Below are 24,702 nucleotides of genomic sequence, written 5' to 3' on the forward strand. Positions count from 1 at the left end.
AAGCCAGCCTGGGCCTCTGAATCTACACCTGCACTCAGCTGTGGAAGTACTGCTCGAAGACCAGGCAGAAAGAGGGTTAGAGCAGCTCTCAGAAGAGTCGGGATACCCTCCAGCCAGGCAACAGGGCCAAGAATGGGGAGAAGAGAGATACAACAAGTTTGCATTTTTACTGTTGAAGCTCAAATAAAGAGATCTCACATACACTGCTGGTATGAAGACATTTACATTCTCTAAACCCCGCAATCCACCCCAAAGGAAGAGTCTTGCTCACTTGTCCACACTTGGCAGCAGATAGAGCCATCTGAGTATCTGATATAATAGTTTGTCCCAGGAGCCAGCCCCGCAACTGAAGTAATGCTGTCACTGTTCACTTGGAAATGCCGCGGATTCTGGTGGCTCAAATCGGTCACGGCTATTAGTGAAAGGTTTTCTGGTGCTTTACTGACAAGAATCTCAGTGGTGGTAGATGTGACTGGACCCAGCTCACAGGGGACACCTAGTACACAGAAGAGAAAAGCAAAATGCAAACTAATAAAATGGCACATCCACCATACACTCGCTATACAACAGGTGTTTTTTATTATACATTTTTAAATATATCATTGTTCCCTCATCTTTCCTTCTGCTCCAAAATATCACCTCTATGCATAGAGGTTTTCTTCTTTCACACCAGTGATTCAAATCTGCTAGAAGTACAAGCTTATTGACCAAGCTGATTAACTAGGCAGAAAAAGCAACTGCAGGATTCTTCCCATTGTTTGCACAGCCTTGGTATAATTACTGTAATTAACTGAGATTTCTTTATTAGAAGGTTTCAGCGTGATCTGTCCCCTTTACATGGTGCTCTGAGAACAGTCTAATTATTTTATCTCTGTGGTTCTCAGACTTTAGGATTTTACCAATCCCAGAAAAAAAAAGTGCCCCCCTTCTTTTTGGGGGGGCATTAGTGGAGTGGTTGCCTTTAAATATTTTTTATTTTTTAATTACAGTTAAAATACAATATTATATTAGTTTCAGGCATACAACCCAGTGATTAGACATTTTAACTTACTAAGTGATCACCCAAAAAGTCCCCTAATTTTGAGGACAAAAGCTACCAACTTTTTCCAAAAAGGTACATTTTTAAAAACTACCAAGTACTATTATCTTTATTTCTTATTGAAACGTTTTACAACCAAAAAATTTATTAAGTACATAATCCCAAAATAGGCAGTACTTTCAACTGAATATAGTTAGCTTCATTAAAAACTCATTCTCGCCCTAGCTGGTTTGGTTCGGTGGATAGAGCGTCAGCCTGCGGACTGAAAGGTCCCGGGTTTGATTCCAGTCAAGGGCCCATGCCCAGGTTGTAGGCTCGATCCCCAGTAGGGGGCCTCCAGGAGGCAGCTGATCAATGATTCTCATCATTGATGTTTCTATCTCTCTTTCTCTCCCTCTCTCTTCCTCTCTGAAATCAATAAAAATATATTTTTTAAAAACTTATTCTCATATCCTTATTTTTCTCATTTTACTATAGACTAGGGAGGACTTCAATGGGCCAGCACTAGAGTTAGTGGGTGGGACCAAGCCCCCCACATGGAAGCAAAATACACAAAAGGCTGTCTGGTTTTCTAAAGGTTATACAAACCCTGTACACCATTTAAAAATCATGGGGCAATGTAACAACTCAAGAAAATACTTATAGGATCACAGCACATAAAACAAATCATACTGCATCATGGTATCATGGTTTCAACTAAGTTGTGTGGGAGCTTTTTAATCACCCATGGATATAGGTTGGAAAAAAAAATCACAGAAAATATAAATTTTTTATTTGTCCATGTTGCACAATGGATTGAATTGTTTCCTTCACCAGCCATTTCAACCCCCACGACACATTTAAAGAACAATTGAAAACTGAATTTTCACAAATTAACATTCTCTGTGACTTTCACATTGCTATTAATGTTGCTGCGTCCATCAGGGGGCAGTAACAAATAACACAAGAGTGGAGAGGGAAGTGGTACTTACTACTACAGGCATCTGTGCACAAAATCTGTAACAGAAAAAGAAAACGGAAGTCAGCAGATTCACTCAGCCTCGGAAAATGCAAATGAGAAATAAGCAGCTGAGAATTTAATAATGGGGTGGGGTGCTAACAAGTCCATTAAGCTAAGGCCTGCTCGCCTAGGTTAGGGTATGGGGACACTGAATTCGGGAACTCAGTGTACTGGTGGGTCAAGGACAAGCAATGGCTTCACCTGGTTAGATATACAAAGGCTGACCGGCTGTTGGCTTGCCAGTGTTTGTCCTCACAGATACATCCAACACTCCCTCCTGACACTCCATCATGAACTGAGTTAGAAGGACCCAGAAAGAGAGGAAGGCAGGACCAGGCCACCCTTCCCCAGAGCCATTTCCAGGTCTCAACTGCAGGGTGTAAAGCCAAATGTGGGACCGAAGAAATACACTGGGCTTGGGATTTTCATTGTGCAAAAATTCATCTTCTTTTTTGTACCAAGAGGTGGCAGTAATCTTTTTTTTAATCCTATGGCATGCAGCTTTGTGAAGAATGAAGGTTTGAAACACAGGGTCTTTAAGATTGTTTAGTTGACAGTATCTCCATCTGTCACCTTTAGGTCTCTAGAGGTCCTCAAAGATATTCATTGTGATCCATAAATTACTTCCCCATACTTTAAAAGCCTAAGTTGAGTGTTCTATGGTTTAATAAACACGACTTTTGTGGTTAACAGGATTTTTCAAAGCAGGGTCATCATGAACAGGAAAATAATCAAAAGGGACCCTAGTGGGAAAAATGTTCCCCTACTTCTCATCACACTAAGAATAAAATTCAAACTCTGAGCCACAGAATAAGGCCTCTCTGATCTCCTCACCCCCTCATGCCCTCACAGTATTGCTGAAACTGGTTTCCCCTTTAAAGAATTACAGATTTACTACTGGCTTCTCCAAAACACTCTACCCAGACCTTCCCATGACAGTCACCTCTTCAATGAGTCCTTCTCCAACCAGCCAGTGGAAGTTAGTGCCCCTCACTCTCCATCACATCACTAGTGTGTTTTCTCCTCAGCATTCACCTCAATTGCTCTCAGTCTCCTCCAACCAAAGTATACGCTGCATGAGAACAGAAGCCTCATCTGTGCCCTGTGGCTAGACTGGTGCATTCAGCAGGGACTCAATCAATGCCACTGAAGAAAAGAATGAGCCTCCCATTTTAGCGAGGAGGCAAACCCAAAGGTCCAGAGATGGGGAAAGATTAGCCCCAAGATTCCAGGACAAGGCGAAGGCCTGACAAAAAGCACTATGGGAACCTCCATTTCCAAATGCATTCTGAGGATAAAAAGGAAGGAACTCTAGCTTATCTAGCACCTACTGTGTGCCAGGCACTGAGCAAGGCTTCCTCTACATCCAGTGTCTGAGCACACGGTCATGGAATCACGATTAGGAGCATGGGATCTGGAACCAGACCACCTGTAGGAAATCATTCAGTGCCACCATTACTAGCTATGTGACTTGGGCCAAGTAGCTTGACCTCTCTGTTCCTCTGTATCTACATATGTAAACAGAGATGATAATCACAGCTGCCTTGTTGCAGTGAGGATGAAATTAAACCATCTATGTAGCTGCTATTGCTATCATCATCACCTTTCAAACTTCACAGCAACTCTACAAGGTATTTTCACCCCCATTTTACCAATGACAACAACAAGGCTCAGATCCTAGTAACAAAACCAATGAGCAATCTGAAACTCATAGTGTCCAAAATATTTCAATAATTGGTCAACAACTCAGTTACAGAGGTGGGCATTAAGGCCCAGAGACAGCAGGTGGCTTACCCAAGGACACACAGCTGGTGAAGAAGCACCAAAACCAGAACCCAGGTCTTCACCTCTGTCTTCACCTCAACCACTCTAGCCAAGCTTCTCCAATGCCTTCTCTCCTAAGATTCTGACCTGACCTAGATGGAGTACTCATAGTTCACCTTCCTTCTTGCCACTCCTCTACAAAGTCACCCAAGGTCATCTGCAGATACCCAAGGCTTATGCAGTCCCCCATAGCTGGGTAAAAGGAGCAACCACCGCCCCTGCCCTAGCTGGTTTGGCTCAGTGGATAGAGTGTCGGCCTGCGGACTGAAAGGTCCCAGGTTCGATTCCAGTCAAGGGCACATGCCCAGGTTGCGGGCTCGACCCCCAGTGGAGGGCGTGCAGGAGGCAGCCAATCAATGATCCTCTCATCATTGATGTTTCTATCTCTCTCTCTCCCTCTCCTTTCCTCTCTGAAATCAATAAAAATATTTTTTTTTAAAAAAAAAAGGAGCAACCCCTGAGATGATGGAGAGAGATAAAGCTCTCTGACTTGGCAGGAAGACAAACTGACATATGAGAAAAGGGTATGAGACTGTTTCTCAGTTCTGCCAAGGACTTTGGTTATTTCACACCCCAGGTGCAGTAGAAACCCATTGGTCAACCAGATGGCTGGGCATTAACTGTACCCCAAAATGCCCAACACTACACAGTAGAGTCTTCTCCCTCCTCCTTTCTGAGGAGCTGACCCTTGGTGTTGATTCTCCCAGCCTGTCCATAGCTGCCCTCTCCCATAGATAGGTATGTTCTTTTTCACACCTTTTTTAGTTATGTTGATGAGCCAAAGCTCTCTCTCCTCATCTTCGGGAACCACCAGCAGTTCCCCAAATTGGACCCCACAGAAAACAAAACTATTAACAATGCCCTCAATGCCATCCCAATTCGGCCAAAGCCATAGCCATCACATCAGTGGTCCACTCTGAACAATGGATTCTTCCTACACAACACCTATTCACAGGGAGCTCCCTAGCTGCATTTACCTAAAACTTCTAAATTCTACCCCCAACTCCTGCAAATATAAACGTTCTCCTACAAACACACCCAAATGGACCCATACATAATCTCTTTCTCTCTCTTTGAGTCCCTCTCTGTATGACTGTACCATTAAACCTGTCTCCCGTCTATAAACATCAGAATAACCTCTGACTCCTCCCTCCTCCATCCTTCCTGGGTGCACTCAATGGCCATGTCCTAAAAATGCTTTCCTGGCCAATACACCTTGACTACCCACTTCCATACTGTGGCTACCTTAAACCAACTCCTCATAACCTGCAGCCCTAAATAACAGAATCAGACTCATCCCAGGGCTGATAAGAACTCAGACCATTTCCATTTTATTTACTTGTTTGTTTGTTTGTTTGCTGCTCTCAGGACACACAGAGCAGGGTTATATCTGCTGCACTACATTTCTGTTCTTGTCCTTTATCATTGCTGCTGCCTCAGGATTTTTAATCCTGGCAGAGCACTGCAGTGACTCCATCTATAATCCCTCACTTGGAATCTAAAAGGCCAAAACCTCCATTTGTGAACAGCAAAGGTGAGAGACAGGCCCTGTTCCTTCATCCACACACCTGGCTGCCGCTCACCTAGCCTCTCCCTTCAATGCACAGTGAAGAATAAATAAAGGGCTAGATCAGGCTTTCTAAAATACGCCAGTATTCATCAGGATCCTGGCAGGGACAGGTGACAGACACACTCAACCAGGGTAAGTGTGGAAAGTTCAAAAGGGTCTGTGTTCAAGGGTGTGGGTGGGGTAAGGGAAACCAATAAGAGACGGCAAGAATCCTGAGATAGCCGTGGCTGGGTAGTTCGGTTAGTTAGAGCGCTGTCCCTAACATATACGCCAAGGTTGCAGGTTCAGTCAACCAATGAGTGCATAAGTAAGTGGAACAACAAATTGATACCTCTCTCTCTCACTCGCTCTCGCTCTCACTTCACCTTCCCTCTTCCTCTCTCTCTCTAAAATCAATAAAATATAAAAATAAAAATCCTGAGGCAGCAGCAGTGATAAAGGACAAGGACTTCCTCTCCCACATCTCCAGCTGGGTCCTCCTTCTGGGCGTTTGGCCAGGAAGCTGGAGCCCAAGGGCACCCAGCACCCACTGGTGCAGAAAAAATCAGGCTCCCCCCTTAGGCAGAGCAGGGTGGAGATGGGTAGGTGGGGGTCTGCAGGGCCACAGGGAAGATGCAGGGCACAGAGCTCATGTCACATCACTGCTGAGGAACCATGAGTCTGGTAGGTACAGCCCAACACAGTGATCAAGAGCTTCAGGTTCAACTTGCTCTAATACTTGTGAGCTCTGGGGCTTGAGGGTCTCACCAAGCCATCTGTTTCATCAATTATAAAATAGCCAAAGGATACATGCAATACAGATCCCACAGCTGAGTTCTCTTGAGGTTTAAGCAAGACAAGGTTCCTACATTCCCATCCTAGCAGCCTTCTTCCCGCCTCATCAAACCTCCAACGCTGTCACCCTTAACTCATTTGATGACCTTCTGTGACCACTCCAGCCCCTAGGAGCTCTCCAGGCTCTGAGCCCCTTGCCATCCATGCCTTTTCCTGGAGCCTGCACTGTGCCAGGCCCTGGGGTAGGTGCCAATGGTTCCAAGGGCACTTATGGTTGTGTTTCTGACTCACCAAGAGCTCACAGGCAAGAAAAACCAAAGAGCATGAACATGCAATGTGGACAGTCAGGAACCACCAGCTGAAAATGGGGGATGGGGAGATGACCTGGGGAGCTTGGGGGACAGGTGGCTTGAAGGTGATATATAGAAGAATGGTAGAAAACTCCACCTGAAGAGCAACTCCAAGTGGAAATTTAATGCTGTTTGGTTCTACCTGTTATAATATTAATTAAGCCCTAACTATTGGCCAATCACTGCACTACAGGTGTTATCTCATTTAAGTCTTCCAACAATCCCAGGAGGCAGGAACTGCGTTAATCCCCATTTTGCAGATGAAGAAACTAAGCCCTGGAAAAGTTAAGCTCCAGATCCATCATCTTACAACTAATGAGGTAACAGCCCAGGTCTCCCTGACTCTGAAGTCTTGGCCTTAAGCAATAACCTGGTTCGTTTCTGGACAAATCTCAGCTGAGGCCATGGGACCCAAAGGCAATTTCAGGGCCACCTGTCACAAACCCTCACTTTGGGAACGGGTTCTATCAACCCACTTAGATAGACTGAATTAAAAAGGTTTCTGTACTGCTCTTAAAGGAAGCAGTTTGAGGCTAAATTCACAGAGGAGCCTGGATTTAAGCTAGTGGCAAACTTTGGGCTTTCTATTCTACATGATCAATTTTTAGAGGTGGGTAATAAAGTGACTGCATAACACAATGGGTAACAATAGACTCTTTATCCTTCTAAAACCAAGCCCACACACCATATGACAATAGTTATTTTTACCCACTGACGTAATTAACCAAAATGTGAACCGCTTCAAGCAATTTTTAAAATCAAGTAGCATTTTGTGGAATTTGGAACATGCACAGATTTCAATTCTGAAAGGCCATCATTCTTCCTAGCTCTCATTTATCTCCCTTGTGAAATTATCCGACAGCTCCCTGTAAAACTGGCCCCTGGGAGGTAAATCATTGATCAGGAACATAGTAGACGGAATGGGCTCTCCCACTGAATCAGAAGCCAGGCAATAAACGCCATTATAAGAAACTTCCCAGAAGGCAGTTGTGACATTGTGTAGTGGCCTGAGCACCTGGCATCCAAGACCACTCTAGGATCCAAAAGGCAGGGGACAGGAAGGCTAGCAGGCAGCATGGCAAGCTACCCACAGCACAAGACACTGGGCAGAGCAAGGAGAAAATGGGCTAGCTTACTCCACTTCATCTGCAAATAAATTACTCCCTCCACATGATGCTGTCATCAAAAGGAATCATGGAGAAGGGTGGGCATGATAATCCATAATTCCGCATCCTCGAAAAGCCGGGCGAGGCTTCGATTGAGGGGATGAGCACCAACCAGCCTGCAAACCACCAGCTGGCTCATCTCTTCCCTCTTGGGAGCTTTGGAGGCATGATGAACTCTTCCAAATGCACAGAGAAAAAAGTTACCAGAGGGGCTATTTTGGTGAGGCTATGTGAACTTGAGATGCAGAACTGAGGATGACCTTGGAATCCCAGGCCAGAAGTTTCCATGGGTATTTTTAGCAGAACTATTTTTCAAAACAAATCTCATTAAGAACTATATACACAGATTTCTATATTCCATATATGTCTGTACATATATAAATGTATATATATATATATATATATATATATATATATATATACACACATACATATACATATGCATACTTGGATAAAAGCAAGTCTTGTTATTATATATTTATTTTAAAGTTCAAGTAATCTTAGTTTTTTAAATATTTTTATTGATTTTTAGAGATATTTTGGTTTGGTTTTTTGTTTTTTAATATTTTTATTGATTTATTTTATTTTATTTTTTTAGATAGAGAGGAAGGGAGGGAGAGAGAAGGCGAAGCATTGATATGAGAGCAGAGCATCAATTGGCTGTCTCCTGCACACTCCCTACTGGGGATTGAGCCCACAACTCAGGCATGTGTCCTGACTGGGAATTGAACCAGCAACCTATTGGTTCATGGGGCAATGCCCAACAATTGAACTACATCAGCAAGAGCATCTTAGTTTTATGTTGAATATAATTACTAAACAACCAAGTAAAGACACTGGTCTTCTCCAATGTATTAAAATTTGCTGTAACACATATTTCCATTTTATTTTTTTAAATATATACTAGAGGCCTAGTGCACGAATTCGTGCACCAGTGGGGTCCCTCAGCCTGGCCTGTGAGATTGGGTCAAAACATCCCCCGAGGGATCCCAGATTGCGAGAGGGCACAGGCCAGGCTGAGAGACCCCACCAGTGCACTATCGGGGCTAAGGAGTAACACGGGAGGTTGGCCAGCCGACAAGGGATGGCGGGAGGGCTTCAGGGCGTTTTGCCCAGTCCTGATCAGCCAGACCTCAGCAGCAAGCTAACCTACCAGTCGGAGCATCTGCCCCTTGGTGGTCAGTGCACATCATAGCGAGCAGTTGAGCGGCCTTAGCCTATCATTAGTATATTACGCTTTGATTGGTTGAACAGACGACTGGACACTTAGCATATTAGGCTTTTATTATATAGGTTTTTCGTTGATTTCAGAGAGGAAGGGAAAGGGAGAGAGAGACAGAAACATCAATGATGGAAGCGAACCATTGATCGGCTGCCTCCTGCATGCCCCCAATTGGGATCAAGCCCACAACCCAGGCATGTGCCCCTTACCAGAATCAACCCGGGACCCTTCAGTCCACAAGCCAACGCTCTATCCACTGAGCCAAACCAGCCAGGGCCATATTTCCATTTTAAACACAGCCAAATTGGAAGGGAGGACCATGTTTTTAATGAAACTCAAAACAAACACTTATGGACCTCCTGACATATCTAAGGAAGATAATTTGAAAACCCTTTGACTTTATAAAGGAATAAAATAAGTCCCAGAATGATTCAGCAACTCGACCCAGACACCCAACACTGAGACTACAGCCCAAATCCCTGCACAGGGCCTGTCTCCTCACCTCTAGAGAGGGTCCCAGTTGGCAGGCCCAGGTCCCTGTCTGAGCCCTTTCACCACATTATATAATAAATTTGGGGGAGGGTCCTAAATTTGAGCTCCCTTGCCCAAATCTAGCCCACGGACATGCTTTATTTTATCCAGTGTTTATTTGGTTTTTTATTTATCTCCATTAAAACACTATCCTGTTTTTCCCCATTGTGATTTTTTCCAACTCTTCTGAGATATAATTGACAAATAAAAATTGTATATAATTAAGGTGTAAATGTGATATATTACCACAGTATTTCCTAAAATCTTGAGCAAGTATTTAAAAATTGGGAGACTGGCCCTCGCTGGTTTGGCTCAGTGGATAGAACATCAGCCCTTGGACTGTGAAGGGCCCTGGGCTCGATTCCAGTCAAGGGCATGTACCTCGGTTGCAGGCTCCATCCCCAGCCCTGGTCGAGGCACATGCAGGAGGCAACCAATCGATGTGTCTCTCTCACATCGATGTTTCTCTCTGTCCCTCCCATTCCCTTCCACTCTCTCTAAAAATCAATGTAAAAATATCCTCGAATGAGGATTAATAAAAGTAAAACAAAATAAAAATTAGGAGACGGGAGCATTTCAAAAATCCTGATTTTTAGTTTTTAAAAACAAAAAAAGATGAAGAGTTCTGGCTTTCTTAACTGACCACAACTAATTGGATCTGTCGACTCCCCCTTGCAATGGGTAAGTGCTTGGAATTCACCCTCCTGGTACTGTCACCTCAATGCTGAGACCAGATGGCAGTTGGCATCATGGCACCCTCATTGCTCGCCCTCTCTCTCAAACGCGAACATATGAAAGACCGAGACAAGGTACGGCTTTTCATTATTTGGCCCATTCCATTTATTCATGTTCCCAACTCCTCCTAAGTGTACCTGGTGATCAAGTTCATGGGGTGCCATTATTAACGAATTGTTTACCCTCTGTTTCTCTTGGAGGAAGAGCTCTCTGGACAAGGTCAAATGTGAACAGTGTGCATGCTGTGAATAAAAAATGCATCATTTGCCTTCCCCTAAATTCTCTGCTCATCCCCAGACCTGCCCCCATGCCATCACCACCCCGAAAAAGTACAAAATGGGGTTTGAGAGTTCTGATGCTCCAGTTGAAGACTTTTACTTCCTCTTCTTGAATCTGAATAATAAAACCACTCCATAAATCCCACCAATTCCCTCCTACACTGCCCATCCGCCTCAGAGGATGATAAAAATAGCTAATAGCCACCACTTACTCAGTGCTTTTATGTTCAGGGCTGTTCCTCATGGAACCTTCCCCACCTCCACCCTACCACCGATTAGTAAGCAGTCAGGGCCAGTAACCTCGCTTCTTAAGATCTGGCAGCTGTAAGTTACCATCTACTCTGTAGGCTTGATGTGAGGGGGATTAAGCAGCACATAGTAGGAGCTATATAAACAGCAGCAAACATGAGTCATTGAGATGGGAGAGTACAGGAATCAGGAGGTCACGCTCTGGAGTCCAGCCCAACCAGCTACATGAACCTGGTGAGCCCCTCATTCTCTCTCAGTAGTAATGGTAGCAGCACCTACCTGAGCAAGGCTGGGATGAAGTACTGAAAAGTATTGATAAGTAAGATAAGCATGGGAGGGGGGTGGGGAAGGATGTGTGTTTGAGAATTTTCATAACAAAAAAAAGATATGAATGGTATTTACCTCATAGGATTGCTATGACAAGTCTTCAATGATATAATCCATGGGAAGCACTTAACAAACGTACAGTGAGTGCGGCACAAATGGCAGCTAGTGTTACAATTATTCCCACCAGCAGAGGCTGGGACAGGAGGCTGAGAGGTGACCCGCAGGGAGGGTGAGCTGTCTTGCAACAAGACTAAGAAAAAGAAGAACTAGAAGGAATTTCTGCTAACACAGAAGCAAGAACTTGGGTTAAAATTCTCAGACGCCGTGTGCTTGTCTCCCGCTGCCCATCACAGCCAGAGCTGCACTGAGGCCATCCTGTATCGACCTACAGACAGCGACACCCTCTGCAAACCCACCATCAACCCCACCCCCACATTGCCAGAGCGCCTCCCAAGTTTAGCTGAGCGAACAGGACCCAGACCCCCACTCCTCCCCACGTGACAGGACCGTCTCAGGGTGGGCTCAGAAGGCACAGGTGGTGGTGACAGGCCCGTCCTTATACAAATTTTTCTGCCTACGATATCCCTTCCAATGAAAAAGCACGGTACTCAAATTATCCAGACAACACAGAAACTTCAATTGTTCTCCACTCGGCTTTTAACAATAACTTAAATACAATCAGCACACAAAGCATGTTCCATGGCAAAGCCACATCGTCCTCCACACTAAGAGCCTGGTCTTTGATAAAATGGCACTTTAGCTAGTCTCCTGGAGCAGGTACTATCAACCCAGTGACTGCACACCGTAAACACTTTTATTTTATATCCAAACAATGAAACGAGGACTGGGAGTCAGAAAACACTGGGTTGTTGGAGAGCTGGTTTAGCGGAGGCCTCCCCTCTCCCCGCAAGGACCAGTGAGGACAGCACTGGGAGGCGACAGGTGATTTGCAATAACCCATAAAGCCTAAAGAATTCTTGCCCTAAACCAGAGGTTGGCAAATTGTTTCCGTAAAAGGCCAGACACTACTGGCTTTGCACGTATCTTGGGCTTTGCACGTCATATAACTCTGTTGTCGTGGTGTGAAATCAGCCACAGATAACGCACTGATTAATGATCATGGCTGTGTTCCAATAAAACTTGAATCGTACGTGTTAAATGTGCATTTACTTTTCAACTGTCATAAGATATATTCTTCTCTTGATTTTTTTCAACCATTAAAAAATGTAAAAACAAAAACAAAAACAAAAAAAACACTTAGCTCACAGGCCACCCAAAAACAAGCAGTGGCTAGATTCGGCCCTCAGGACCGTAGTGTGCTGACCACGACCCTAAATCACATAGTTCCCCGGGACAGAGCCGCAGGCAGACCAACAGCAGGTCAGCGCCTGAGCCTGTGGGATGGGGCCGGTTCCGTGTCCTGGTTCCCACAATTACTAGCTTGAGCACTAACCTAAAGTTCCATCTTCTCATCTGAAAATAGGGACCATAACAGCAGTCCCCTCCGTCAACATGTGGGAGAATTAAATGAAATAACGTCTGACGCAAAAGCAAATGTTTAAGAGAAGATAACTCTATCATTGTTGCCATTGTTTCTTCACTTTTGGCTAGATTTCAGTCAACTCCGTTTAAAATCACAGGATCTCAGATGCTAATCTGAATTTCTAGTTGGAACACTTCGGCTCCTAACACATGGAAAGGAACAACCTTTTTCTTAATGAGTACAGGGCATAAAGAGATAAAACAACTTGCAATAATGGTCCATTGGTGACAGAGGATGGTGCCTGGTGGTCAAACCCATGGACCACAGAGCTGCTTTCTCGGAGCGGCATCCTCAGGCACCCAACACACCTGCAGTCTGACCCTCTCTCGCAGCATAGACATAAGAGGAATCACACACTTCATGTCCAATTGGCCCAGCACCTGGCCTCCCCTGTCACGTGCTCATTCAGCTGATCAGTGGGTTTTAACTGGGTCTCCAAGGCCTAGAACACAGTTGGCCTGGCCATTGCTGGGTAACGCTGAATAGATGTGTGTGAAGTTCGGGGCCTTGAGAATAAGCCATTGGGATATGTGTGGTAAGTCACAAAGGAGGACACGACCTTAGGGATTATCGGTGGCAATCCGTCTCTATTTAGAGTTGAGGAAACAGAAGCCCAGAGAGGCATAGTAATTTGTCCCAAGTACCTGGGTCTGAAACTCATTCATTCAGCCGTGCTTTCCGTGACTGAAACTATATGCCAGGCCCTGTGATCATTAGGTACACAGTCTCCAGGTGCTGAAAGACTGGAAAGGGAGAAAAAGACATAAACAACTGACTTTTTCTCTCCTTTTAGGAACCGTTTAATTTGGTGAGGTTATCAACATGTTACATTCCTCACTTTACATCTCCTTCTGAACTTTTCAAAACACACACTTTTTTTTTTTCAGCAGATGAAATCGATGCCTATTATAAAGGAAAATGTGAGTCATGAAAGAACTCACGACTCAGTCACATTTTTCCAGGTATCGACATACCTCAAATTCCCCGAATAATCTGTGCAGCCCTCCCCTACTCTGACTCGTACTGGTTCTACTACCTAGAAAATGAGTCGTTTCCCTCCCTCCTTTGCCCAACAACTTGGCCAAACTCAATTCCCCAGCACAGCCTGAGCTTTCCTCTGTACTATGCTCAGCCCCCAGCCTCACCTCTTACTGCTCGTTACTTAATTGTGTCTCTTTCTCCAGCTGGAAACCCCTTGAAGTTGGGAACTATATAACTCAGGCCTAGCACAGCGCCTGAACTGGCTGATGGCTGGAAGGCTGTGCGCAGTGTGGCAGGTGGAGCGCATGAGGGTGGGGACAAGGTCTAGACAAGAGAATTGGGTTGATTTTGGACAGCAGGAAAACAAAAGAGAATATTCACATCAAAGAATGTGAGAGAAAAATACAATGGCAAGAAAGTCCACAGAAGTGGTCCTCACACTTGGGTAGGTATCAGAACCATCTGGGGAACTTGTTAAAAATACAAGGGCCCAGCCCTGTCCTACTTCAAATAGCCTGGGTCTCTGGGTTCTTTATCGGCCCTGACTCACCCTCCAAAGTTTGAGAACCACTGGCTTAAGATATTTTAAAGGGATAGTGAGACAAGATGATGCAAACCAGAGACTCCCTCTGGTCTGAAGTAGCCACAACCTGCACGCTCCCAGGAAGTCCCTGAACAACTCCAGGGGATGAGCTGGGAGTTGGTTTGGTTTGAGGAAACCCAGAATAAACTTAAGACATCCTTTAATGGTCTTTAAACAAGGGAGTGGCCTCATCCTGAGGATTCCAGGCTAAAACCAGACTCTATTGGGTGGAAAAGGTGCCCAAAGGGAGTGTTTTCCTGGGACGCGTTGCAAATTTCGGGCGGCTTCTTGCAATGATCCCTTCAACAAATCCAACAATCCAACAAATCGTAGAGAGTAATTCCCCCAGCCTATGTAGGAATTTAGGCTAAGAGTGATTTTCCTCACTAACCAAGAACTTGAACCGTTTTCCTATCAAGGCCAGAAGACCAATATTCCGTCACTCCACACCATCTGTTCAAACAGCACATTACTGTTTGCATTTGTGGATCCCTTACTTTTCCTTCCGTGCTTTCAGGAAATGAAATTCCATACATGAGAGACATGAGAAATATAAGCATATTCTGTAAATAGCAATGAGTTGTGCTGGGTTCCAGCCAGACATATAGCAAATGAGTCAGCATTTTGCAGAAGAATGGACGTAGATGGCAGACCTGGGTTCAAATCTCCACCACTAGGTATATAACACTGGGTCATTACCAATTCTCTGGAAACTTTAGTTTCCACATATTCTACTTGACTTCCCGGGATCATGGCAAGCAAGAACATCCATAAAGTCTTGTACAAAATAAATGCTTAATAAATGTGAGCTGGTTATATCCCTAAGGTACACTGATCTTCAGAAGTAGCAAAGTTTAGCTTTGAACAAAAGATACACAACACACCACAGGCATGTTACCCAGTTGAAGATAGTTATTGACTATTAACAATAATTACTGCATCGTACAAATAAATTGCATTATCTAAAAAGTCACCCTCTTCCAAAGTTTGCATTAACAAAGAAAAAGCTAAAATTCTCAAAGTCTCATAAGTCCAGTCCATCTTTCTTTGCCATCTAATAAGACACTTTTTATTTCCTTTCATGGGCTGAAACTTCACTAAAAGGCAAATTGTCTGAGGGCATGCCTCAGAGACAACAGGACTCTGTGTGTGCTCAAATAATCCCCTGTTCCAGTTGACTGTTTTCTATTTTTCTGAATAGACACTGTACAGAATCGGGAATCAGAAACGGTCCTGTGATCTCCCTAATTGCTTCCACAGACAAGTCCAAATGGGTAAATTTTTTCAAAGACACAACTGACTCAAACCCCAAATGCTCCTCAAGTAGCTCCCAGCCTTCTCTCCCACAATGGTGTGGACCCCCTCGGCCAGCCCTCATTCCCAGGCTGGGCTAGAACCCAAATGGTAGAAAGGGCTCCCCCTCCAGACAAGACCCATCTCCACCCAGTGAAGGCTGGCACTCAGAGAAAAAGGCCAAGAAGTCAGAGACAGCATGTTCTTGGGCATCTGTCCTCGTGTTACCCTGAAGTTGACCCCAAGTCTGATCCAGAATCTAACACTGGGGAGTTTCTGTGCTACCAAGAGCTTCTGCACCCCACAACCATTCTCAACAGCCATGTACAAGCTTCACATGCACACATCCATGACAGTAGACACCACAAACCGGCCCACATAATCTCAGATTTGACAGATGTCAATAGCAACTGGGGTCTCAGTCTTCCCAGCATTTTCCTGGAATTCTCCAAATTCCTTTTATTAGCTATGCAAGGAAACAGGCAGGTCCTATTCGTGAGAAGGTAGGGCCTAAGGAGAGACTCAAGAGTGTAAAGAGTGTAAGTTCCAAACTCCCAACAGGTTTGCCATCAGACAGATCACACTTGATTTCAGACATCAACCTCTGTTGAAGTTATTTCCCCATTCAGTAAACTTAATATGCCAGGGACATCCTACTGTAGTATTTAGTAAGCTTGATAAAATAAGGTAATCAAAAGCTTCAGAAAGGTCACTTTGGCAAGATCTTTTGCTGGCACTCTATTTGGGATCTAGGAGGGAATGTTACACTCTTACATGTTTTCACAAATTAAACATCAGGAAAACAATTTTACTGGGTCCCCACTGTTCAAAGGGAAATTTCCCTGCTTGCACTGTGGCTTCTGACATCCTGCCAAGTGTCAGACACTGAAATGTGAATGGGATTAAAAAGGATTAAGACAGAGTAAGTGCTATTAACAGCTCTTCTATGGCAGGCATCTATCTTCCTCGGGAGGAGATGGCCCCCCAGGGAAAAGGAAGGGCTGAGAGGGAACGGAGCTCCTGCAACACCTGCTCGCTTGGGATGGCGAGGTCAGCGGCGAATGCTGGGCCCGCTCCAGCCACAGCGCGAGTCTGTCAAAGGTCTGCACCATTCATCTTGACACATAATCAAAGAACACTGCACCCTGGGGCGTCGGGGCTGCAGGAGCCATGGGCGAGCAGCGCCTTCCCTCTGTATTATTTTAGAGCAGCCAAATCTTAGGTGAAACCCAAATAAAGCCAGATAAGATGGCCAACATCATTAGCAAGCCTTAATTTTAAAATTTCAACTTGTTGCATTGGTTTACTCGGGAGCACGGATCTATTTTTTAAACGGCAACCTGAGCAAACGTAAACACCTGAAATCACGTGTTGCACCTCATCCATTTCTCGGTTACTATTTGGTTGCACAAAATCAATAAAAAGCTGATTCAGTGAGATGTGTAGCCGCAAGTGGTGAAAGTTGAATAATTCATCTCAATTAAACCGAGATCAGCGGTTTTATTCCTAGGGGTGTCATCAAAAGTTAAGCTGGTGGTACTGAGGAGCATATGGGTAGCCTCCAATGTCAAAAGCTGTTGTTTTTTAACAGATTAAAGACATAATTATAAAAGCTGAAACTTCTAGAATAAAATAGAGGAGAATGTCTTTATAACTTCGGGATAAGGAAATATTCCTTAAGCAATACCCAAAAGCACAATCATAAAAGAGTGATTAATAAATTTGACCCCATTCCAAACTAAAAACACCAGTTTCTCAAAAGATACCTTAAGAAAAGTGAAGACAGTCACAGAGAGAAGAGAGATGCAGTACATCTAGCCAACAGAGAATTAATCCTCAGGATATATAAAGAGTGTCAATGAAGCAATAAGCTAACGCAAATAACCCAACAACAATAACATGATTGAAAGACCTGAACAACATTTCATAGAAGAAAGACAAGTGACCAATAAAGCTATAAATAGCTGCTCAAAATAAAGCCCCCAAAATATATCACTTACACCCACTGGATTTGTACAAATTAAGAAACTCTCATTGCACGTGAATCAGGAAACCTGAACAGGAACATTCACAGCAAATCATGTGCAACAACCAACAAAAGTGGGAAAAGCCAAATACCCACTCTTCGGGAGAATAGATAAATAAACTGCAGGGTAACACACCAATGCATAGCTTATGCCCATAAAAGTAAATGAACTGCAGTAACACACACTATGGAATATTAGACAATACTGAGTGAAAAAAGCAAGTCACAGGAAACAGTGTGAGGTACCTCCTTAATAAGCAAAAGTAAAAATGTATTTCTTAGGCGCAAATATATTCTTAAAAGTTTTTGATGTTGAGCCCTAACTGGTTTGGCTCAGTGGCTAGAGCGTCGGCCTGCAGACTCAAGGGTCCCAGGTTCAATTCCAATCAAAGGCATGTACCTTGGTTGCAGGCACATACCCAGTAGGGAGTGTGCAGGAGGCAGCTGATCAATGTTTCTCTCATCGATGTTTCTAACTCTATCCCTCTCCCTTCCTCTCTGTAAAAAATTAATAAAATATATTTTTTTAAAAGTTTTTAATGTTGAAAATAATAAACATAGTTCAGGATAGTGGGAATCTGGTTGGGGGGTAGGCAAGTGATAGGCCAAAAGGGAACACAGGTAAATGAAATAATTGGTGGTGGGTTAATACGTGTCCACTTGACTACTGTGCTTGTAATTCAGTACCTTTTACCAAGGAGGCCTTGGCTTTGTTTCAGATTGAAGAGCCTCTCCGAGGTAAACAGGTGGATGCCCTCATCTGAACTCCTGAGTCAGTCTTTGGAATGTGGTCTGATAAATGGCCTTTGATTTGATCAGCATTTCATCATATGCTCATTCTTCAGGGAGGGGGTGCCTGGGCATGTTTCCTAAAATGCTGGATATCCCAAGGGGGATGCACCAGCAGGATAAAGACTGGGCACTGCCACATGCCCACAGCCATGCAGAGCCCAGGTGGCAGGATTGACTGCTCTGGGGAGTGGATACCCAAGGGACCCCAATAGGGAGAGCTGGGCCCTCAGACCCCACCCACACAGAGCTCATGTTCTTTTCCGGAAAGAAAAGTTCATTCCTGGTCACATGAACCAGACTTCCAGGACACCGGTGCAGTGGGTCAGAAACAAGGGCAGCATTGCAGAGCTCAGGGGGATACCTGCAAGACCAAGGCAGGTCTGGGCATGGGTCTGGGGACCAGCTGCACCCACTCAGGGCTATGAGGACCATGGAGGTGCTCAAGGCCGCCCTGATGGCACAGACCTGTCTCTGAGGAAAGCCACTGCGTTCAACTCTGGTCATTGACACGACGCCGAAGCCTTCTCCTTATGGTGACTTGAGGGGAAAGGGCAGAAATGAAAGCTAGGCTGCCAGTCTCTGATTGGGTGCTAGGAGCTTCAAGAAGGGCAGCCAGTGTGGACTTGGAGTCTGGGAAGGAGAGACCACCTTAACTGCCTTCCGAAAGGGGATGGAGGAAAGAATGTGTCCGGAAGAAGCAGAAGGTACAGAGCATCTGGGCCGTGGGCCTTCGTTCATGAAAGATAGACCAGGTGGCAGACACTACCTGTGTGGGACAGCAAGGACAATGACATGCTGTGTATGTCCTCGAGGGCTGCTCCCAAATGACACAGGACCATTCAACAGGCTGTAAATTAAAGAGAGTTTCCTTGAACCACTAAGACTAAGGGCGTGGCGGGGGGGTGGGAAGGTACTAAACACCTGCTTTGCTTTAAAATGTGTTTTCCCACATTTATCTTGAGTAATAACAGCCAATGTTATTGTGAGCTGGCTGGAAGGCAGCTCCAAGGATCTTCTCTGGGAAATCCAGGGAAGACGAAAACTAGCCCCATTTTACAGATGAGGAAATAGAGGCCCTGCACATCAGTGGCTGCGACAAGACCCTGGAGCTAGGAAGTAACAGAGCCAGGCCTGGAGCCCCTCTGCTCTCCACGCTCCATAAAAGTCACTTTCTTTTACTGAACATCACTACGTGTTAAGCATTTCACATCTGTTATCTCAGTAAATGCTCACAACAGCCTTAGAATTCAATGCATCCATGTCTATAGAAGAATTTCTATCTGTACAATATGACATCAACTAAATTACCTTAGGCCATTAAAACAATACTGAAAGAAAAAAAAACATCCTTAAAAGACACACACCAAATCATTAATAGTGGTCTCCTCAGGTAGTAGGCTACAGGCAACATTTTTTTTAAAGATATGTTTCTGTATTTGCCATAATTTCCACAGGGGGCATGGTTTCCTTTTATGTAAAAAAACAGGGGGGGGGGGGGGGCTTTGTGTAATTTTGTGTCACACGCATTTGGGGATGAAAAAGAACCAAAATAAAAATGTTCAAAGTGGTTCTCAAACACAGCAAGCAGCCCTCCTGGCTGCACAACACACTGACCAGGGATGACAAATAGAGCTCCACTGAAATTAAGAGATACAGTGTGTTATCTGAATAAATAATAGATGATAAACTCTTGGCAGAGTTACTAAAGCAAAGCATGTTGGCTGACTTGGCTGAGGCCAATATACCATAAATTTCCTTAATATGACACCTCAGGATGGAAACTGCATTTGCTAAGATCACACCGAGCCAAGCACAACAAGCCTCAGCATAGAAGCCACATGTGACTCCTGCCCTTGTGCACAGATGGGCCCTTCACGGGCACCTACTCATCCATCCTGCAGGACACGGAGACTTCAGAAGGCCATGCTCAAAGGACATGTGGACAGACCTCAGGACTGTCAAGAGGCAGAATCCCAGGAGCGATGGCCACCGCCTCTGGAAGACCTGAGAGAGAAGGTGGGCACTTGGCAAACATTACTTTACCCAGGTCTCTAGGACAAGCCTGTGGCAGCAGGCCAGCACGTTGTGGGCCATTTGGCAAGTTACCATGCTTCCTTCATCTGTGAGCATGTGGAGTCACTAAGTCACTCGAAGAGCATGGTACAGTAAGGCTGAGGCCGGGCCATTCCATTCCCACAGGTAATTTATGGCAGTTGTTACAAGACTTTGAGAGGGAGCATGGGATGTTCTTTGGTATTTAAATCTGACAGTATGTCATGAAATATTCGGCATGCTTGCTATCCTGTTATCTCTGTTCAAAGGCTGCCTCTCACTGCCCCAGATGTGAAAGAAAATGTTTGTCAATCATCCTTGGTCTCCAAGAACGGGGCAGGTCCCCTAAAGAAAGGGAAGAGTTGCCCTGGCTGGGTGGCTCATTGTCCCATGTACCAAAAGGTTGCGGGTTCTATCCATGGTCGGGCCACATACTGGAGGCAAACAGTCCATGTCTCTCTCTCTCTCTCTCTCATATATATATATATATATATATATATATATATATATATATATATATATACACACCCTCGGGTGAGGGTTAAAAAAGAAAGAAAGGGAAGAGCGCCCAAGCTATGCACATAGCATGGGATCCTGGACAAGCCCCTTTATCTCACCCTCCCAGGACCTGTGCCTGGGGCTGGGGGCTAGGAGGTTCCAATTACACTTCTGAAATTGTTCGACAGAGGAAGAGAAAGATTAGCAAGAGAGGGCTGAGAAATCAACTGATATTACTTAGAATCACAAGTAGTAAATGCAGGGACTGAGCTAAAAATAAAACCATCTGACTGATGTCACTCACTGTCATAAGAACCTGTGTGGTTTTGTTTTTTTTTTAATATATTTGTATTGATTTTAGAGACAGGAAGGGAGGGGGAGAGAGAAATAGAAACATCAATGATGGGAGAGTCATTGATAAGCTGCCTCCTGCACATCCCCCACTCGGGATGGAGCCTGCAACCCAGGCATGTGCACTGACCAGGAATCAAACCATGACCTCCTGGTTCATAGGTCAATTCTCAACCACTGAGCCACACTGGCCTGGCAGGAACCTATTTATTAATAGAGGGCAGGGAGGCCGAGAGAAGAGCGTTTCCTTTCCTCTTAAGCCAAAACCTCTCCTAAACCGAATCATCTCATTAAATCCTCATGCTAACTCCTTGGACAAGTAACCCAATTTCACAGGTAAGAGATCAGCTCCTAAGTGGCAGGTGTGCTTGACTCAAAACCAGTGCTAATAAACAAGCTGTCTGGGTTTCAGCCCTGACTCGCCTCCGATTGGATGGGTGACCTTGGGCAAGTCACTTGCTTTCTCTGCGTCTCAGCTTCCGTACCTTTCAATAAAGGGGACCATGCCTTTACTGGTTCCTAAGGTCACTTCTAGCTCTGACGTTTTATAATTTTACCTACCAGGGGTTTGGCTTTCACAGATCACTGCCGTTTCAAACATTAAACACTCATAACTTTACGGGTTGACCAGGGGTCAGGACTTTTTACTTTGCCAAATCAAGGGTATTTACCACCTACTGTCATTCTTGTTTCACAAAAGGAAATGTTTTCTCCCCTAAAAATATAGGAAGGACATAATCTGATGAGAAGACAAACTTTTGAAGTGAGTTAGTGTCATGAGAATCTCAGTACATTAGTCCTTTTTTTCTCTCTTTTTAACACTGACCACTGGAAACTTTTCACAGGCCACACGGCAGCCTCCAGGCCAGTGTGTGGGAACCACTGTCATACGCATTTCTATCCACGTTACTCCTCGGACATACAATCCACTGCTTTGCCTGACACCCCGGGAAAATCAGTGCGTTTCAGTTAGAGAATAAACTGGTATAAGATGAGTTGTACAAATTCATTGTCAAGACTGCTGGAGAGAAACAGCACTGATCAAAACAGTAATGTACTGCTTTAATTTTAATGTTATTTTTTTTTTTTATTTCTATTGAGGCAGGCAGGATGCTCAGTGCTTTGCATGCACTGGCTCATTTCATTCTCCCTGTTCAACTTTTGCCCATTGTCTATGAAGGTGTACAGTTCTCCAGGAGCACAATGATATGGAAATATTTTCAGGTTGGAAAGGACAGATTTCCATAGATTTCATGGCTCAACATGGAGAAGCACATGCCATCTCTTTTAAAAGCACTGTTAGTCTGAGAAGAGAGACAGGAAATTATAAAGGAGCAATTCACACACTGTGTCTTCCTGCAGACTGGCTGGTCAGTCGGGAAGGACAGGTGGCCCCAGGCTACTGACCTCAGTTGCGCACTAAATCCCAGGAAATGCCCATGTGAGGCTGCTTCTGTCATCACAGACTAGGGAAGTGAGGAAAAACAGCCCCAGGCCACAGGATGGAGACAGTGTGGGGCCCTGAATCAATGTAATTGAACCTCCACCACAAGTCACCTGCCTCAGGTCTTGAACCCAGAACTTCCATTTGGCCATCAGGTTTTGAACCCAGAACTTCCATTTGGCCATCCGCAAGATGCCACAATCCCCGCGCTCCCGCCCCACAGGCAAACCTTGTTCGGCTTTAAGCCTCATGTTTTCCCTGAAACCTCCTCTCACTGTTTCAATTCTCACCGATCTCTTTCGGCCGGGGGGGCGGGGGGGGCGGGGAACAGAGCTAACATGCAGAGAAGGTACCAAGAATTGAGTATGAAAATATTAGAGCCAGAGGAGACCCAACACATTATCTTACCACCCACCCCCAGCCCCTAGGCCCAAGTTGTTACAAATGAGAAAAGCAAGGCCCAGAGAGACAGCAACTTGCCCAAAGCCATGGAGCTAGAAAGGCAACATATCATTCCGACAAGCACCTCCTGACATAGGGATGCTCACTAACAGTCATCACCCACCTACCTAGAGGAGAACCCTCTCTGATTCACAAGATTGACCGTCTCTTCCACAGTCCATGGGCTCCGTCTAGATCAGTGCTTCTTAAACTACTTGGTCTCAGAACCCACTTATGCTCTTGAAAATTACTGAGGACCCCAAAGAGCTTCTTTTCATGGAAAACGATATTTTCTAATACAAAACAAAAAAGTCCGTGAGAGGAGTGGCATTGTTTTAGATTGTGCTAGTCTCCTTAGTGTCTGGCTGAGGAACAGACAACTGGATTCTCATATGTGCTTCTGTATTTACTCAATTACCAGATGTTCTAGGGGAGAGGGGCTAAAGGATATGACTAAATCCTGGCCTCACACAAGCATGTAGTTGGGAAAGGGCGTACTTTCATAGCCGTTCCAGTAATTGTGTATAATTTTTTTGGTACTACACCAAAATGGGGCAAGTGGAAGGTAGGTTTTTGAACGTTGGTTGCAATGTGGAGTCAGAAACTATGTCAGAGATTTTTCATATTTTTTTCTATATTTTATTGTTTGAATGTGCTTTTATTGATTTTTTCAGGGAGAGAGAGGTAAGGAGATGGGGAGAGAGAGAGAGAGAAACATTGATGTGAAAGAGAAACATTATTCAGTTGCCTCCCAAACACACCTTGACAGGGGATTGAACCCACACCCGGGTATGTGCCCTGACCAGCAACCTTTCGGTGCATGGGAAGACACTTGGTCAACTAAGCCGCCAGGCCAGGGTGAGATTTTTCATATTCTTTTACATGAAAATCTATGGTGCATCCATTGCACTTTGAATGGTCTTTTTCACCCTGTGTGGCTTTGCACCATCATGCATTGCTTATTTGGAAATACTGGTTCTCTTAGATTAGCATTTGTGAGAGAATTAGAGTGAAAAGGCAAATAACAGTTAAATTTATTATGAAAATAATTTTGACTGTGCATACCTCCTGAAAGGGTCTTGGGAACCCCCAGAAGTCTGAAGACCACTCTTGGAGAATCACTGGTCTAGATCAGGTCAGAGAAGTTCACGTTCATTTATTCCACCAGTATTTCCTAGACACCCACTATGTGCCAGCAACTGATCCAGGTGTTGAGAATTCCACAGAGAAGAAAACAAAGCCCTGCCCTCAGGCAGCTCACATTCTCATGGGGATGCAGACCATGCACAAACAAGTGAATACGCACGCTAATGTCAGACGGCGGTGAGGCTGGTGAAAGAGTGGAGCACTGCACCAGACATGTGCACATGGGCATGTGGTTTGCCCAGGAAGCCTAATTCAGCCAGCCTCGAATTTGCTAATTTAAGGGTTTCACAATAAAATATGGGGTATTTAAAAAAAAAAACAAAAAAACGAAATACTTGTGGACACAGGCAGCAGTTGGGGTGACCTGTCGTAAAGGAGTTGAGAGCTCACTATTGAGGCTGAATTCCTTTCCAATTGCTCTAGGAGGAGTAAACCTCAGAAGTCACCTCACTTACAGGCTCCTGCCCTCCAATGAGCTGACCACACC

General features: G+C 44.7%; 1 protein-coding gene across 1 annotated transcript in view; it reads right to left on the minus strand.

Annotated features, from left to right (window-relative positions):
• The window catches only part of PTPRJ (protein tyrosine phosphatase receptor type J), a 139,965-nt gene that overhangs the window by 38,991 nt on the left and 76,272 nt on the right, over positions 1–24,702 (minus strand). The window contains exons 2-3 of the mRNA XM_080642001.1: positions 2,011–2,035; positions 272–496 (exon numbers count right to left, since the gene is read on the minus strand). Coding sequence (XP_080498127.1) covers positions 272–496; positions 2,011–2,035 — 250 coding nt within the window. The remainder of the gene's footprint in view (positions 1–271; positions 497–2,010; positions 2,036–24,702) is intronic.

Source organism: Plecotus auritus, assembly GCF_963455305.1.
Source record: "Plecotus auritus genome assembly, chromosome: 9".
In the NCBI taxonomy this organism is placed as follows: Eukaryota; Metazoa; Chordata; class Mammalia; order Chiroptera; family Vespertilionidae; genus Plecotus; species Plecotus auritus.